Source organism: Corylus avellana, chromosome ca10 (genome assembly GCF_901000735.1).
Source record: "Corylus avellana chromosome ca10, CavTom2PMs-1.0".
Lineage (NCBI taxonomy): Eukaryota > Viridiplantae > Streptophyta > Magnoliopsida > Fagales > Betulaceae > Corylus > Corylus avellana.
This window is the reverse complement of record NC_081550.1, coordinates 6,096,355-6,114,979: the sequence shown is the minus strand read 5'-3', so window position 1 is coordinate 6,114,979 and position 18,625 is coordinate 6,096,355. Positions and strand designations below refer to the sequence as shown.

Genomic DNA, 18,625 nt, shown 5'->3' with positions numbered 1-18,625 from the left:
TATATTATCTTCTCTTGTAATAATGGAAATCATTGAATAAAGATGTAGTCCTTTGTGTTCTCTTCTTCTTCCCTTTCTTCTTCTTCTCTTTACAAAACTTCCATCCCCTTTTCTATATTTTACATGGTATCAGAGCTTCGCCCAATTGGTTGTGGTCTGTCGTCTCCCATTGCTGAACAAATCAAGCATATCCCACTAATCTACAATCTTGTGATTTCCTCCCTATGTTTCATGCTTACTCCATATTTTACTCCATGATTTATGGAATGGGTTTCCCTTCATTAGTCTATATATTATCTTCTCTTGTAACAATGGAAATCATTGAATAAAGATACAGTCATTTGTGTTCTCTTCTTCTTCCCTTTCTTCTTATTCTCTTTACAAAACTTCCATCCCCTTTTCTATATTTTACAAGGTATCAGAGCTTCGCCCAATTAGTTGTGGCCCATCATCTCTCATTGTTGTACATGTTGGCTTGGATGTCCTTCCACCACACGTGAGGGGGCGTGTTGAAAGTCTCACATTGCTTGAATATTAAGGAGATGGGTCATTTATAAGGGTGAGAGGAAACCTCAACTCTTAAACTAACTTTTGAGTTGAGTTAGGCTCAAGACCCATTTATAACACTATTATTTTTGGTTTGGCCATAAAAGTTTTTTTGAGTTTCGATTTTTAAATTTTGTTCGAGTTTGCTCGACTACTATTAAAGTTCGCCAAACCTCCGCCAAAGGTTGCCTGCACATTTTCTGTACGAGCCAAACATCAAAAAATATTTTTAGAAATAAAACATTTTACGTCAAAACATCCTCTCAAGTTCCTTCAATGTTATCTACATAATAATAATAATAATAATAATAATAATAATAATAATTTCTGCACTTATCTGAAAGAGAAATGCTTGGCTTTATTAAAAAGTCCATCTTTTGACCATTTTAATCTTTCGTGGCATGACCCATTTTTCATAAATCTATTAATTTATTGTTTAAAATTTATTAATTTTAAAGTGAATCATGCCACTTAGGATTAAAATGGCCAAAAAATAAACTTTTTAATGTAGCCAAGCATTTCTTTATATGAAATGGCCAGCTGGAGAAAGGCAACCACCACTTCATAATCCTTCGTATGGAAGACGAGAGAAAGATATGTGAGAGTTTTATTTTATTTTATTTTTTATTTTTTGAGTAGATATGTGAGAGTTTTATATTAGAAGGGAAAGACTCATATGTATACTTTTATTAGATTTTTTTTTTTTTTTTAATGCGTTGTTGAATTATAATTTTCAACAAATTGTAGCAGCTAGCAATTTCCTTAGCCCAAGTGGTTAGTCCAATGGGACTCTTTTCTTTTTTCCTAACTTTTGCTATAGGGCTACTCAAAGTAGTTAAAAGGTTATTTTGGTTAGTCCTGTAGCAAAAATAGCTTTCAATCCGACTAGTTATTTTGGCTTGGCTAAAAATTTAACTAGCTATCACAGTGCTCAGCAAATTTGCAAGCATGTATAAGTTAAATTAATAAAAATAATAATAATTTGATTTTCTCTTTTCTTTGAGAATACTGAAAATCGATAAAGAAATAATATTTAAAATAGAATAATAAGAGTAAATAGCTAAAATGTTGAGCGAGCTTTGAAAAAATTGGTACCTAAAATAAAAAAATAAAAAAAATGTTTTTTAAACTAAATTTTAGCTAAATATTTATTGAATTGAATGTAAATGTTGAAAACTGAAAAGGGATGGTTCCGAAATTTCAAGCTTTATTATTAATTTAGGACTTCGAAGATATCTAAATCAATCAAGTAAACGTATTTTATTTGAAAATAATAGTGCCATACTTTCATGGTTTGTGCCCATTTATCTTTATAAATTTTAGTAACAACTCAACTTTAGGCATAAAATTTTGTATATTTATAAAATTAGGTCAGCTTGGAGAAAATATGGGACTGTAATTTGTTTTTTGGGGTTTTTATTTTTTTAGGGGTAACTTCACTTTAGGCCCATAAATTACTATCCGATTTGAAAAACCTCACCAAACTTCAAAACATCTCAATTTAGACCCCTAAACTTTCAATTACAATCAATTTGAATCCCTTTAGTCAATTTTTGCCATTAAAACCCTTAAAAAGACAAAATTACCCTTTAATTTTCTTTTTATTAAAAAAAACAAAAAAAAGTCACAAGGTGGCCCAACCGTGTCACCTTGTGATTTTTTTTTATATATAATATATTTTTTAAAATTTTTAATTTGAAATTTTATTAAAAAAAAAAAGGCAAGGGTATAAATGTCATTGTTTCACTTTTAACGTTTAAAATCTGACGGAATGGTTCAAATTGGCTGCAATGGAAAGTTCAAGGGTTCAAATTGAAAGGTTTTAAAGTTTGAGTGGAGTTTTTCAAATCGGATGGTAATTCAGGAGTTTAAAGTGAAGTTACCCGATTTTTTATTTTTTGGGAGGGGGTGGGTAGGTTGAGGAGCTATTCACCTGCCTTTTTTTTACTAGGAAAAACTAAAAAAATAATTAATCATTATTAAAACTCCTTGAAAAAAATTTACATTAACCGAAATCTATATAATTCATAATTAAATAATTCAATATAGGACTTAACATATGTTTATATAACGACTTTACAATCAATCCATTTAATTTAGGCCTCAACATATATAATCGAATTTAAATAAGCATATCTGCATAATCCATGATAACTGGATTTCTGCATTTTCCAAATTAACTGTGAAATTGAGCAATTAGTCACTTTTTCTATGATGACTTTCTTTTTTTATGGGAAATTCACGATAAGTACTAGACAAGACGATGCAGAATCCACTGCCTGAATTCATTACTTTTGAACCATATAATGTGGGAACGTGAGGTGTCATATGTGACATATATGAGTCGTGTGACTCGTGTAGCACGTGTCTGGATTTCCAATAATTATTTGTGTTATTTCGATAAATAAAATGGGAGAGAGTTTTTATATAATTCACATGCTTCTAATAAGTGGCGGACCGTTCGAAACTTGTTGGGACAAATCCGTGGAGCACATGATTTACAGAATTTGATTTAGGCACCTTCTCTATTATTGTTGGTGTTACTAATATTATAATAAGAGTAACATTGGCTTATGTGGTGTATTTTAATTTTTTTATGTGATTAATAGTCACTTAAAAGTAAAATGAGTGTAAAGAATAACATTATATTATAATATTGGAAAAAAAAATATATATATATATATATATATATATATATATATATATATATATATAAACTCCAAACTAACAACCGTTTTTTAAAGAGTTCTATGATGTTCAAAATGTGCTTAAGTAGCCCATCAAACTACTAAAATGTGTTAAAAAGGCCATATATCTATATATACCTCCATTCGGTTAAAAACTAAATAAAATAAATTAAACTATTTTTAAAAGAAAAAAAAACACACACACACATACACATGAGGCGAATAAATAAAAAATTAGCCATTGTAATTAGTTTAAATTACAAATCGCTTGTGCAGTATAAAAAATATAAATAAATGCAAAATCAAATCATGTGGTCTGCTCAACTGGCAGCCACCCCTTTCCTTTTATTTTATTTTAAAAATTTATTTTTTTATTTTAGTTTTTAAAAGAATAAGAGTATTATAGGAATATACAAAAAAAAATATGTGGCAATTTTTACCCACATTGGTAATTTGATGGGCTACTTTAATACATTTTGAATATCGTGGTCGTGGGGCTCTTTAAAAAACATCTGCTAGTTTGGAAGACTTTTTTATATTTTTCCCTATAATATTTATAAAGTCAAGATTAATAGATTAATGATTATTTGAAACCAAAAAAATTCATTGGTTGACAGATTATAATAAACCTTGGATTTACATGTGATTACTAAACCAATGTTCTGCATAGTACACCATCATGCTATCTAAAAGAATTTCATTTAACTTCGTTCTCTCTTTTGTTTTGTTTTGTTTTTTTTTTCTTTCTTTTCTAATTAACTTAGTTCTCTTGAAGACATTGATCTAGCTCCCTAGTATTAAAAACCAAAACTAAAAAAATTTCTCTATGCATTTAATTGGTAACCTTGTGGGAGCTAGGATCCGGTCCTTTGTATCACAAGGGCAAAATTGTTTTAAAAAATATTATTTTTTTTAATAATTTTGTTTGTTGTGATATAAACAATCGAACGTTAGAGAATATATTTCTTACATTGAAAGGAGTGAACTAGAGAAAATGATGATGAAAATCATTTTTCGTGAGAGCTAGATAAGCTTTCATGAATACACTTCTTTTTTTCTCTTTTTGCTGAATTTTTTTTTTTTTTTAAAAGAAATGAAGCTCGATATGATACCTAGAAAATTCAATAGTGCCCTTATTGAATAATTAGGAACGGGCTCCTCTCCATTTCATTGAGGACCTTTCTCCTTCTTTCTTGTCTTTCTCTCTCAAACAATATTTAGGTTGCGGGTATATGATCTGGTAATAAAAAACTACTATTTGTGTCATTTCAATAATGGACGTAAAAGGCATTACTATACAATATAGAACACTTACAAAAAAAAATTTGTTTGTCCATTCTAAAGGAAAGGTACACACTGTAAAATTCTGTGTTTTTTTATTTTTTTATTTTTTATGTGTATGACTTTCTAACACTTAACTTTTTGTAATGCCCTTACATCATTTAATTGTAAAACAACTTGATATATATATATATCTCTTTTTTATTTTGTTAGGTACTATGATTAGTATATAACCACAGATTCTAAACACACTAATCATTTATAGGTAAAACCTTTTACTTGAAAGTATAAGTTGTATAACACGAGCTAGGGTTTTCTCACTTTTTCTCTAGCGCCGCAGCCTCAGGTAAGCCCCCTCTCCCATGGTGAGGGGAGGAGGGATGGCCGTTTGTTGCCTCCCTCCTCCCCCTCGCCTGCCCTTGCACCGGGTGCCAGTAGTTTACTTGATGTCCCTGGCCTAGGTTGCCTCCTCCCTACCCTTTCTCTGCAGCCCCTTCCTCTTTGTTCCGCTTTTGTCCTTGGAGGGGCTCTCTAGTTGTTTTATGCTCCTTTCCTTTCTTTTTTTTGCTGTGTTTTTGGTGTGATGTTATTGTAGCCTTGCTTGTGTGCCACTCGGTGTGGGTGCTGATTTTGGGGGGTTTTTTTCAAACTCCCCCCAGTTTTGTTTTGTGTTTACCGCCGATCTCCTCCGCCCGCTCTGCCGTCCACCGTCCGATGCTGGGTCTTTCCTCGTGCCCCTCCAGCGATGAGCTTCCCCTCTAGCGATGAGCTTCAACGTCCCTTGCTGCAATGGTTTTCCGACCAGCTGGCGATTGGTTTCGCCACCCTCCGTCCACTGTTTTGGGCTTTTTCCGCGTCCCCACCGCGTAAAGCTTCCATCATTCCCTTCTGGTGTCGGTTTCCGGCGAGTGCACAATCGGCATCCACATTGCATGTGCCTGTTCCCGTTTGTTTTATTTTCCTCGTATTGTCTTTGTTCATGTTTTTTCCCTGTATGCATTTCATTCATGTTATTTTCTTGTAATAAGACCCTGCCTCTTTGGTTCGCCCACGTTTTATTTAGGTTTTCTTGCTTCTGTTTTGTAATAAGGCTTAGCCACTCGATCTGCCTGCTTGGATGTGAACTGAACTTTGGTCCAGATCTTTTAGGTCGTGGATGTGAATTTTAGTCCAAACCTTCGAGTTGTGGACGTGAACTTCATCCTGGCTTTTGGGTCTAGGAGGAATTTGCGCTACCTATGCATTGAATTGCGTCTGTCTTATGCAGATCTGTTATTTCAACTGAAAACTAGTCATAAGTTAGCGGAGGCTTTAGATGATATTGTATCATTATAGCTTCGGCTATAATTTGCAATTCCAGGGCTTTGTGCTCTTGCGATGTAAGAGTTTTATGTTCGTGATTATTATCAATGAAATTGGAATGCATTTCTTTCAAAAAAAAAAAAAAAAAAGTTGTATAACACTATTATCTTCACATTTATATGACATCACCTTGGGACTTCGAATTTATGTCACTATACCCTGATCCTCCTATTTGAACCAATGGACTCTATCGCCAGCTAATTTATAAAACCGGTGGAAAGAAAATGCAGTAAGTCGATGACTTAGTAAGTAGAAAATCAGTAAAGGGCAATCCAAGCAGTGAGTCCAATTTCTCAACTATAAAATATGACAATTATAAATAGTAAATAAAATGTAATTACTTAAGTCGTTTATCTAGAGAAAATATTTACCCTAGATACTATGCAAAGAAATCATGATCATTATAAAAGCAAAAAGTAAGTAAAATTAAGTCATAATAATCTTTCATATGGCATATTAGTACCATTAACCTTCTTACAGTGAAATTTACACTTTTCATAGGACTTTTAATATAACCCTAATGCCATAGACGTTGGACATAACACAATATCCATTAGTTGATCGATCTAGCATGACCCAGTGTGTCTTCACTCAACCTAGGGATACCCTCAACTTATGACCATACTTTATTGGTGATTGTGTTGGTCACAAATAGCACTCAGATCCGGTGCAAAAATTATCATCTCATCAACTGCCAAGTGTCTTTAAACATGTCACTCAAACTAGTATGTAGGAATCTCCTATTTTTAAGAGGTGGCTCAATCGGTTAGGATCACGTCTAATAAAGTGGAGGTCACTAGTTCGAATCTCCCTCCCCCTCTTATGCGAACATGTCAAAAAAAAAAAAATAGTTTGTAGGAATCTCCTACGATGAGATTCCTACAAACGAGATTTTTACAAATTAATTTGTAGCAAATTTTTATTCATATTTGGCGTGGCAATGATTCACCTAGCCCACACGGACATGAGCAGACCATTTCTAGTATGCGCTTCCCCCACTCCCGGTTCGGCATAACATAACCGTGTAAACAAACACTCTCTAGGGCACGGAAAAGGGTGGAAAGAAACGGAAGCCCAAGAAACGGGCATTCTCCTCGCCTTCCCGTAAATAGTGTTTCGAGTTTCATGAGAAAGAAACATCCTCAGAAACCCATCAAAAAGAAACGCTGGTTTCGGTAAAATACGATTCAACCCAAGCAAAAATTCACTTCTAGGTAAACGAATTATCTCTTTTCCAACTGTTCTTCTGATAGGATTCTCTCTTTTGTTTTTCTGTTGATTTTCTGATTTCCATTGATAGTATCCCTTGGATCCTATGAACTTCAATCTAATATTTAGAAATATCACATCCTTTGCTATTAGTGGAATATTCAAAATTGACATATTTAAGGTTCTGTTTGGTAATTTTTGGCTTTTGCTATGGTTTTTTTTTTTTTTTCAATATCCAACAACTCAGGTGAATAGAGCAATGGAGTACTGCATTTTTCAGTATGATTAAGAAAAAGAAGAAGGGTTTGCTAAGAAGTAGTGGGTTTGAATTGAAAGGCTGAAAACTATTTATTAGTGGAAGATTTGTGCCACTGCATTTGCATGCTACTTCTGTAGTTGAGAAGAAATTTTTAGAATGCTAACTATGCTTTGTGATTTAGAATTTTGGGTTCAAGAAATGTATGTAGTGGAAATGAGGATGTTAACATAGATGATTGACGACATCGGAAGAAGTACGATGGAAATATGAATTGACAAAGGTGGCACTAGTGATCTAACTCGGTTAAACCATATGCATTGTGCAAGAGGCTTATGGATGTGGGTGTAAGAAAATCGAGGGCATAAAATATAATGCCTGTCAAGGTGGGGAGAAAAGACTCGATTGCTTGGGATCTAATGAAGGATATGGCTTTATCTAGGGCTCAACTGTCAAATTAGTGTGGAAAAAAAGAAATGAAATTAAGCACGGGAACCAGCCAAAAACAGAGGAACAGATTCTACACAAAAAAATAAAAAAAATAAAAAATAAAATTGGGAAGTAAAATAAAAAATTCTGGGAAAAGGGTAGTTTTGAAGGACTGCAGAAAATGTAGGAGTATGTAGAAGTTGGGGTATAAATGAGGAAATTCTAATATAGTTGAAGATGCGTATATGGAAATTTGATGGGATTGCTGCAGAATAAGCGAGCTGCTGGATAGTTGATCTTGTGTTGTATCGTTTTTGATTTGTTAATTGTTGATAAGATGCTTGTGTGTCGTTTTCTTTCTGCTCTATTGTTGTTTAGTTGTTTAGTTCTTTTGGTGTATATGGGGGGAAACTTTGTAGCAGGGTTGTCTCAATAGATTTTAAGGTCTAAGGCGACAAATTTAAGTGAGACATTTGTTTATATTTAAATATTAAATAAATAGTATTAAATTTTTTTTATTTAAAAATCATTTTTATTGCTTCTTGCTCTTAATTTTTTTCCAAACAACATGTAAAATTCATCTCTACCGCAAGACATTTAGTTTCATGAGTGACATATTTTGCGTTGAGCTGCATATAATTCCTTTTATATATAATTTAATTTGCTTAAAACTAAATTTTCTTTATTCTTAAACATTATGTTAATAAATGAACTTAGTCAATATGTTAGTTTTACCTTCATGCAAAATTACTTTCTGCTTTAGAGCACCCATTAATTCATTTTTCTTTTTCCCTATTAAGTCTCAATATGTTGGAATTCAATCTTTTTTTTGTTTTAATTTTTTTAATTGTATTTTTTACTATATTTGAGCCTTAATTAAAGAGCATTGACTAACCATTTTACTATAATTGGGGTCTTAAAATATTTTTTTGTTAAACAAAACTTAATTATACTATTGCTAATTGGAGTCTTAGGCAGCCGCCTAACTAGCCTAGCCAATGAGCCGGTCATGCTTTGTAGTAGAGAATGGTGTTTGATACTTTGAAGAAGTATCAAGCGGTTCGGATGATTTGCTGAAGAGTTTGTAAAAAGTATTGTTTGTTGAATAGAAATCTCATTCATATATATATATATATTTAAAAAAAAAAAAAACTGTCAATTTAAGAAACTGGGAATAAGGCCTTGAGTTGGATTGAGTTGTACTGTGTTAAGGGCAGATAGTATTTAGTGAAAGAAAGGGCAGGTAGCATTTATTACAGGCTTACAGAAAAAAAAATAGATTTGGGGAAATAAGTAGCCCACCCTATAGCAAAAACAACTTAGAAGGGTGGAGATAGAAATTCTTTGTATAATGTTTCTTGGATGTGCACAAGTTATAGATGGTAACAACCAATGGTATTGGTTGAAAATCCTGAATGACCATACGATTCACCTTGCTCAAAGATGCTTGTATAAACTTAAATGCCACAAAATTGAGAAGCACAAAGAGCATTTGATTTTTGGCTAGTAAATACAATAATTGGTGTACAGAAAACAGAACTTAATTCTGAGGCATTTTGTTTCTTGATTATGTTGTTTTCATTTTCTTCTTAGAGTTTCTTAAACTGAGCTGCACCTGATAATACTATCTTTAAGGGCATCAGCCCCACTACCAAAAAAAAAAAAAGTTACAACTTTCTGCCAGTTATAGAATGTGTGCAGCATGCTGTTATCTTGCATCTTGCGTTTAGATCAAAGCATTTGGCAAACTTTGTGTAGAATACTATGACAATAGCTTATATGGTGCTATCTAGTCTATCCAGTTGGTAGAGGACACAACTTCTAAATTCACAATAACAATGATGGTATGATGTAGTATCCTGTCCAATATTATTATTTTTAAATCAATGTCTCTACCCAACTAGTTGATGAGGGATTCATGGACTCAACCTGACTACTTGGATCAAGGCTTAGGTGAGTTGAGTTTTCATTAGTATTTCTAGCTGTTGCTATTGTCCATGCTGTGTAACCACCAATATTTGCAGTTATTATAATTGTTATTTGTATTATAAGTAAATTATATGAATTTTAATTAATAGGAGAAGAAATGCATAGAGGAGGAGGAGGAGTCAGCAATTGATATCAGCTCCTTTGATTTGGATGAATAGTATAAGAATAACAATTGTTTTATAACACATCACCGCTTTTGGATTTATATATATCTGATTAAATGAAAATCCTTAGAAATCAAGTACCAAGGAATCCCAAGGTCAACAGAAGCAAATCTCTGTTTTTGTAGGAGTAGAGGCATATAGAAGATATACATTGTGTCCAACTGTAGTTATGGCCTAGAAATTCAGCTTTAGTCATGTATGAGTTGGCTGATTCATGCTAACTCAAAATGTCTAATGGGAAAGAGAGTTTCTTAGAACCTTTTCACAGCCTTCCTATTAACTAAGTTATCAAGTTTTAGACTTCGCATTTCTTTTCTTGTATTTTGAAATTGTTTAGATTTTCTGTGAAAAGTCAAAGTGTAGGCACCAAACTCCTTTACCTTCATGGCTATGGTTATCTGCCTTGTTCTTTATTTTGATAGGAACGTCTTAAGGAGTTTGCAGCATTAGGTTTATAGCAAGATTGGTAATATGAGCAATGTGTTTAATGGGAAGATCTAAGTACAACATTGCAGCTTGGTGTTCTCTTATTTTAACATATCCATATGTTCCTTCTTTTCTTAACGCCTTTTCGTGGTATGCAGTTTTCTGGGGGTAAAAGTATGCCATCGGAATCTGATAAGTGGGCATGGAAACATGTCAGTGTGTTTGGTGGGTTTGACAAGGGAAGCGGCACGAAAAAGTGGAAATGCAACCACTGTAATCTACGATATAATGGATCTTATTCACGTGTTAGAGCACACCTTCTTGGGTTTACTGGTGTTGGGGTCAAAAGCTGCCCAGCAATAGACAGGTCTTTGAGGGAAGCATTTCAGATCTTAGAGGAAGAGCGCCTTGCTCGGAAGGAAGAGCGCCTTGCCCGGAAGGAAGAGCGCCTTGCTCGGAAAGAGAAAAGGACTTCTGGAAGTGGGAAGCCTGGCAAGCACATTTGGATTTCACGACCAAGTCATACCTGTGTCACCACCATAGGAGATGTTGATCGGACTTCGCGACCAAGTCTTACCTGTGTCACCAAAGAAGATGTAGATGACATTGTAGCAAGATCTTTCTATGCCAATGGATTGAATATCAAAGTTGTCAGCTCTCCTTACTTTCTTGAAATGACAAAAGCGATTAGTGCTTTTGGCCCTGGTTATGAACCCCCAACAAAAGATGAATTGTCTGTTTCTTTTTTAAGTAAAGAGAAAGCAAGGATTGAAAAATCTGTGGCTCTAGTTAGGGAGTCCTGGCCTCACACAGGATGCACATTACTGTGTGTTGGCTGCTTAGATGGTTCGCTGGGGTGCTTCCGGATTGATATATTTGTCTCTAGTCCAAGGGGACTAATGTTTTTGAAAGCAATGGATATAATAGATGTTACTGATGGGGTGGACAATGTGTTCACAGGTGTTCTTAGTGATTTAATTGTGGAAATTGGGCCCACAAATGTTTTTCAGATAATCTCACATCTAGGCCAAGCCTGTAAATATTCTGAATCCCTTATATTGTCAAAGTTCCCTCACATATTCTGGTCTTCTTGTGCATCGCATTCTATCTGCATGCTAATGGAAGAAATAGCTGAATTGGATTGGATTAAATCTGTTTGCTCGTGTGCTAAGGAAATTGAGCAATTTATCATGGCATATCAGCGGTCTTCTCCAGGTATCTTGACTCAAAATTTGAAGGGGACCTATGATCCAGTTTCTACTAAGTTTTTGCCATCCTATGGCATTGTCCAGAGGGTTCTTCAGCTAAAGCAATCACTTCAACACGTAGTTGTTAGTGACGACTGGAAGCAATGGAAGCTTTGTATTCCGGAGGACATTGCAAGTATCGAGGCTGCCATTTCAGGGGATGATTTCTGGAGCAGGGCTCATTTATTCTTGCAGTTATGTGAACCTTTCTTAAGGTTCCTTGCTATACTTAATATAGATCGATCTGTCATGGGTGATGTTTATGATTGGCGGGTTCAGGCTCTTGAAGCTGTGAGAAGCAATGGAATTGATGAAAGTGCATTGAATCAACTGGAAGAGTTGATAGAGAACAGATGGGATGTGTTATTTTCTCCTCTTCATGCTGCAGGCTATATACTTAATCCTAAATATTTTGGGAAAGGTCAAACAAAGGATAGAACTGTAATGCGGGGATGGAAAGCCACTCTAGAAAGATATGAGGGTGACAGCGCAGCAAGAAGGGTTCTTAGAGAGCAGCTTAGCTCTTACTGGAGATTAGAAGGACCCTTAGGAGAGGAAGATGCTGTGGACTGTAGAGGCAAAATGGATCCCGTTGCTTGGTGGGAGAATTTCGGCTTTGAAACACCCCACTTACAGACACTAGCCATGAAAGTTCTGAGTCAGGTTTCAAGTGTTGGAATGTGTGAAGAGATACTCCAAGATGATGATTTTCCATGTCGAGAAGCATCCAACAGGTTAGGAGTGGAGAGAGTAGAAGATCTTGTTTTTGTCCGAAACAACCTTAGACTTCATAGCCAAAGAAATGGCATTTCAAGCTTCTCATCTGTTCAAAGAACCTAATCTGAAGTGATCAAGCAAAGGCAATAATATATAGTGTTTATGACACATTGTGATAGATTGTTTGCCTCTTCTTCTTTGCGGCCGCTTAAGATATTGGAGCCTGAGACTAGGGCCACTGCAGAAGCTTGTTGAAGATAATGCTGGAGTAGCAATGAATTCCAAAGTCTTGAAATGGTGAGTGGGATCTCTTCCTATGTCTTGAGCTTGAGAAAAATTGTTGGCTTATGAAACTTTGACTTTAGAAATGCCTTCATCCTGAATATGTTTGTAACGTGAGAAATTAGTGGCCAACATATTATACGGGCTCTCATAACTAGAAAATTATTGTAGATAAAATGTTTGATTTGAGAAGTGGGTGGCATGACACATCGGGGTTATAATTCTTTTGTAGTAAAATGTGGCATTCCAAACATTTCTCTGTGCCTTATGTTCTTCATAGATTTGCATCTATTGAAGAAGAATTGAGTTACTTGTATAAAAGGAATATTTCAATGTCGCATCAAAGTTGTGCTTAAATTATCAATGTGAAAGTCGATGGGATCTCACTTGCATGCATGTCGGCTTCTACTACTTTGCCTGAAACTATTTTACATCCTTTGATGCTGAGACAAACCTTTGACCAATCCTTTTCAAATAGGCAGTACCCTTTGAATCTTAGTCTTTGTCTTTGGAAAAGGGAATGATCAAGGTTCATTCTCCAAAGATATTAGTGCAACTTCTCCTTTTAGTGGCGATCAAAATGCTACTATGCACTTTCAAATGCTTACTCCTTTGATGCAGTAACAAAAATTATTGTTGATATATCAATATACAGATTAGTCCATTCAAAATTCAATGGTGAATTTCACAAGTGATATATTAATGGTAAATTTTATCTCCGTTATTAGATTTTAGACGGGTTAACAATGACTTCCACTGTTACGTCATGGAGTTAAAAACATAGTATTTTTCTAAAACATATTACTTTACTAGTGGGGATGGAGAGTGGTTTTCTTAAGCTTGTTGTAGCTATATGGGGAGATATATGCTTTACGTATACAGTACGAAAAGCAAAATTGTCTGGTAAAGATCTTCATTTAGAGGAAAAAGAAAATGTTATTGAAACATTGAGAAAAGTGCAATGACAAGAAGAAAAAGAGCAAAAAAAAAGAAAAATGATTGGAGGAAATACCACATCAAAGGAGTTGGGAGATATTCAGTACAAGTCAAATTAAGGGATTAAGGGAGGTTTAAAATCAAGGTACCTTGCTTTGTCAATGGAAATAAAAGTAGAAGCACTCATATGTCATAAAGCATATAAAGCATACAAGCTGGGAAGTGTGACAAAAACAAAAGAGAAAAAGAGTGAAGGAAAAAAAAAAAAAAAAAAAAAAAGGCTTTCTCAAAAGAGATTTCATCAAATCAAAGGTGATCTATGGAGAAGGGTAGCCCACTAGCCCGTAGCCTAGTGTTCTTGTACTTCTATTTTTAGATCAATCAAAGGCTCTATGATAAATGACAAAAAAATAAAAATAAAAAATTAATAAAAACAACATTATTAGTGGGTCTTTTATCAGATTATAACTTGACCAAAGAAGTTTCCTTCGCCTCTTAGAGTTTTGTCCATGTTGTTTAATTTAAAAATAAGGAAAAATCTCACAAAATACAAACACAAAAAAAAAATCCAAAGATTGAATAATGAAGCATTGTCGGTAGGGGAAGCAAAGTGTCGGAAAAGTAAAGGTCATAAAAAAGAGTCGTTGGTTGAAGCTTCACCACCACCATTTATAATCTTATTTATACATATTTAGAGTCCGTTTGAGAATGCGTTTTTAAAGAAATAATTTGCGTTTTTAAATCAAATCGTGATTTTGGAGTGTTTGGAATTGAGATTTTAAAAACGCAAATTTTAAAATCATGAAAAAATTCTACGCGATTTTAACATATTTTACTAGACGGCGATTTCAAAAATGCAATTTTTAAAATCACACTCCCAAACGGGATCTTATTTGCCTTGAATTGTCGTCGTAGTATAATAATAATAATAAACACATGCAATATTTATTTATTTATTTTTATAAAAAATAATTTATGGGCAATGCCTTTTCTTTTTCGGCCAAAAAGATAGATGCTTCTTCTTTTTTTCTCTTACCGCATATTTTTGCCAAGTATTTTCCTAACATTTTCTGAAAAAATGAAAATAAAGAAGAGGTAGGTTCCAGGAGCCACTCTCATCAAAATGTGGTAGGTCACCAATGCGTCACTTTTTGGCACACTATCACCTTCCCCAATTCAGCCTTGGAAGAATTCGGAAGAAGCAGCCAAAAAAGGCCATGGATTATTCCCCCTACCCCTCTCTCTACCGACACTCTTAATAGGAAATAACCGAAATATGCCCTTTTTCTTTTTGCCCTAATTGTTTGCCTTCTATGACTCATTAATACTAAAATCATGCTTAGACCACATGTCATGCCGGTGCACCGCTCATACACCGCTCACGGGTCTGAAGTTTACCCGGCCACGTATTTGGGTAGGTAAACCCTATATTAACTACTCTCTTTTATTTATTGTTAGGATCGGTGATCTCTATCCATTGTTAGAGTAATATTTGTGATTACTAAAGAATTGGAAAATGGCATGCATGTATGGATTTAGATTCTCTGGAATTCCTATGTCGAATTTCTCTTAAATTCGGGTAGGGAATGAGAGATGAGGGGTGTCAGTATAACAGACAATTTTTTACATGACATGTAAACCTAACATGAATCCAAAAGATTCAGGTTAATGAGTCTAATTCATTTAATTAAATAGATGGAATTATGATTAACCTATATAATTTTATATCCCTACTTTGACACGATCCGAACCAGATACTCGACATAATTTTTGACATGACCCGCGAATCTGACACGAATCCAATACAAAATTAGAGGGTTAGGGTTAAGTGACTTAACCATTATACTTAAATGGGTCAAATTAAGTTTCACATATATAATTAGTCCCCAAAATGTAGTTCAATCGGTCACGTCTAATGAAGTGAAGATCATTAGTTTGAATCTCTCTCCCTCCTCTTGTGCGGACATGTCAAAAAAAAAAAAAAAACAAACAAACAAACATATATAGTCTTATACACATGGTTCAACAATATTCAAACCCCCTCTCTTTGTTTTCTACTCAAATTCTATAAAATTCGGACAGAAAATTTCAAGGAATTTCCGTCTGGCCCGTATAATTGCTCAAATTGGATTTTCACCCACCGAAGATCAGCCTCAAAGTGTGCAGCTAGTCATGGAATGTGGACTATCTGTTATCTCGGAAATGTCACGCACAAACCATAAATTCAGTGAAGTCCCAAACTCTCACCATCATTTTTTTTTCTTTTCTTCTGGGCTTGACGTCTCACCAGTCACTTGGGACGAAATCAGTATTGGATTTATTCACATTGGCGCTAATCATGGAAACATTTATCGTTGCAAACGTTGAAAATATCTTAATTATTTATAACCAATTAATGGGGGGGAAAAGGAAGAAGCAGAAAGTTGAGATAATGACAGACATGTCCCTTAGATCCAAGGTTTCTTTAGCAGGATTGGAATGGTTGGTAAGGGTTGTATGTGGTCAACCTGATTAGAAGACTCCAGGGTCAAAATTTTGGTACCAAATTAGGGTTTTGGGGAGGAAAAAAAAAAAACGTTTTAAATGGGAAAAATGAGCTTTACATATATTTTTTTTACCTCTGACATGAGATTATTTATTAATTGAAAGAAAAATATGAGAGCAAAAGCATTAGAAAAACGGATCCCGATCTCCTCTAATTGGGAGAGAAATTAGAGATTCTCCAATTGTTAATCGTGACTCTTTATTTTAAATATATTGGTCTATAAAATCATTTAAACCTCGGTAAAACAAAATCCAGCATTTAATGTCTCGGTTATACAAAAGCAATTGTCATTTTATAGATCATTGGATTTAAAATGACGGGTCACGATTAACAGTTGAAGAATTTCTAATTTCTCCTCAATTGGAGGAGATCTTAACTCTAGAAAACAAGTGCAACAATCGGCTGGGACCACGCCTAATGAAGTAGAGGTCACTAGTTCGAATCTCCCTCCCCCTCTTATGTGGACTTGTCAAAAAAAAAAAAAAAAAAAAAACAAGTGCAACAATTTTATTTTATTTTCCCTCTATTTATTTATTCAGAGAAATAAAATCTAAAGGGAGATCCCCTTATTAGAGTCAAAATCCCTTAGCCAAGAAAGTTGACACAGGGCTCCACGCTTAAAACACGCCTGGAGTTTGTTCTTTTTCTTCTTTTCTTTATATATATATATATATAAATTCAACAGCCACTTCAACTGTGTTGAATATCAAAAGCAGTGTAAAATATGTATGAAAAAAAAAAAAAGAATTTAAATGTCAATATCATCAACTCTCATTTAATCCTTAAAAGAATTTAAATGATAATTATTTAACAAAATAAAATACATAAAATAATATATGAGTTAAGAAACCGAGAAAGATGAAAATAATAATCCTGCAGGATGCGGATGCTGGAGTGTGGACATTGTAGTGGACTTACCAATAAGGTCAACATGAAAAACTACCGTATATTTTAATGGTGACAGTAAAATTTAGAGTGTAATTCCTGAAATAGAAGTTTAGTTTATAAGGTTAATTTGTACTTTGCACACAATATTATATGATTGTAGGAAGAGAATATGCCAATTTCTGTAAAGATATATTCCAAAAATACTGCTCTAGTTTGTGCCAATTCACACAGCAAGCTGTCTTTTGTTTTGTTTTATTTTATTTATTTTTTTTGTTCTTTTTTTTTTTAAAAAAAAAAAAAAAATACCAAAAGATATTCAAAGGGCAAAATGGTAAAATATGACTCTGAGATTGAATCAGCATTGTTTATGATTGTATTTTTAAATATAGTTCTTACATGTTTCTTAAATGGCAGAACTCCTCTCAAAAAAAAAAAAAAAAAAAGGCAGGATTCTTTATTAAATTTTGGTTTTCTAGAATTATATTCCTTCGAATATTATTGCACTTTTAGGCTCTGTTTTTTTCAACGTAAAACATTTTCGGGAAAAAAGTTTTGTTGTGTTTGGTACGACCGAGAAACCTTATCAAAATGAAAACATTTTCGGTTAACTACAAAAAAATCATTTAAGCAGAGTAAATAGTTTCTATATTTTTGTTTTCGTAAACCATTTTTCGAGTTTAAGCTTTTCCTTCTCACGCACACTTTCTCTCACAATTTATTCTCCACCATCGTTGGAGGTCACTAGAGGTTGTTGGCAACTACCACTGGAGTTTGCTAGAAGCTGCTGCCATTGGAGGTCGCTTGCCGTTTTGGCTGCCATTCTAACAATTTTCATACAAACAACGAAATGCCAAGATATAAAAAAATATTTATATCGAAACAAACACCAAGCTTTAATACAATGTTATCTCTCAAATCATAAATCTAATAGGGTACGAAACTTTTTGTTGCAAGGGCTAAAAATAAGTAATGGGCCGAGTTAACTTTAATAAGGACCTAGCTCAATTTTTAAGCCGAAATATATATATTAGTCAAAATAAAAAATAAAAATTGTGTGTTTAGCTCATCTCCATTACTAAGAGTATGTTTGAGATTGCATTTGAAAGACTTAAAAGTACTTTTAACACTCAAAAAGTCCGTTTGAAGAAAAGTATGTTTAAGATTTCGTTTGAGAAATAGAGTTTTTAAGTCAAAAAGAACTTTTAAGCAAAATCTTTATTTTTAAGCTTTTACCAAAAGTGGGTTTTGGCCATTTTCAAGGTTTTTGGACTCTTAAAAGCACTTTTAATTTTTTTACCAAACGAGTACTTTTTTCTTCAAACGAAATTTTTGAATATTAAAAGTACTTTTAGGTTTATCAAACGCAATCTCAAATTGACTCTAAAGTGGAAGTAAACCAAACGTCCAATATTCTTAAATTATTTCTAAATTTTATTATGCCAAACACCCTATCACGCATATAATAGATCTTAATGAAATCTATTTTATATAAATAAAAAAAAGTTGATGGACTCAATCAAATCTGACTTAATTTTGAAAAAGATAACCATTTTTGAGGATCAAAACAAAATGATTAATTTTGATTCATCCAACATTGCTCTTTTTGGCATAACTATTAAGAAGTAGCAAGCTAGTGGATAGAGCACTCAAATCCTGGAAAG

The 18,625-nt window shown here is 33.8% G+C and overlaps 1 protein-coding gene across 1 annotated transcript; it reads left to right on the top strand.

The window, feature by feature from the left end:
- Positions 1 to 6,914: 6,914 nt before the first annotated feature.
- On the top strand, positions 6,915 to 12,981 carry LOC132164551 (uncharacterized). Its single transcript, XM_059575084.1, has 2 exons — positions 6,915 to 7,090; positions 10,508 to 12,981. The coding sequence occupies exon 2, from the start codon at positions 10,526 to 10,528 to the stop codon at positions 12,434 to 12,436; it is 1,911 nt and encodes a 636-aa protein (XP_059431067.1). The 5' UTR covers positions 6,915 to 7,090; positions 10,508 to 10,525; the 3' UTR covers positions 12,437 to 12,981.
- Positions 12,982 to 18,625: the final 5,644 nt, after the last annotated feature.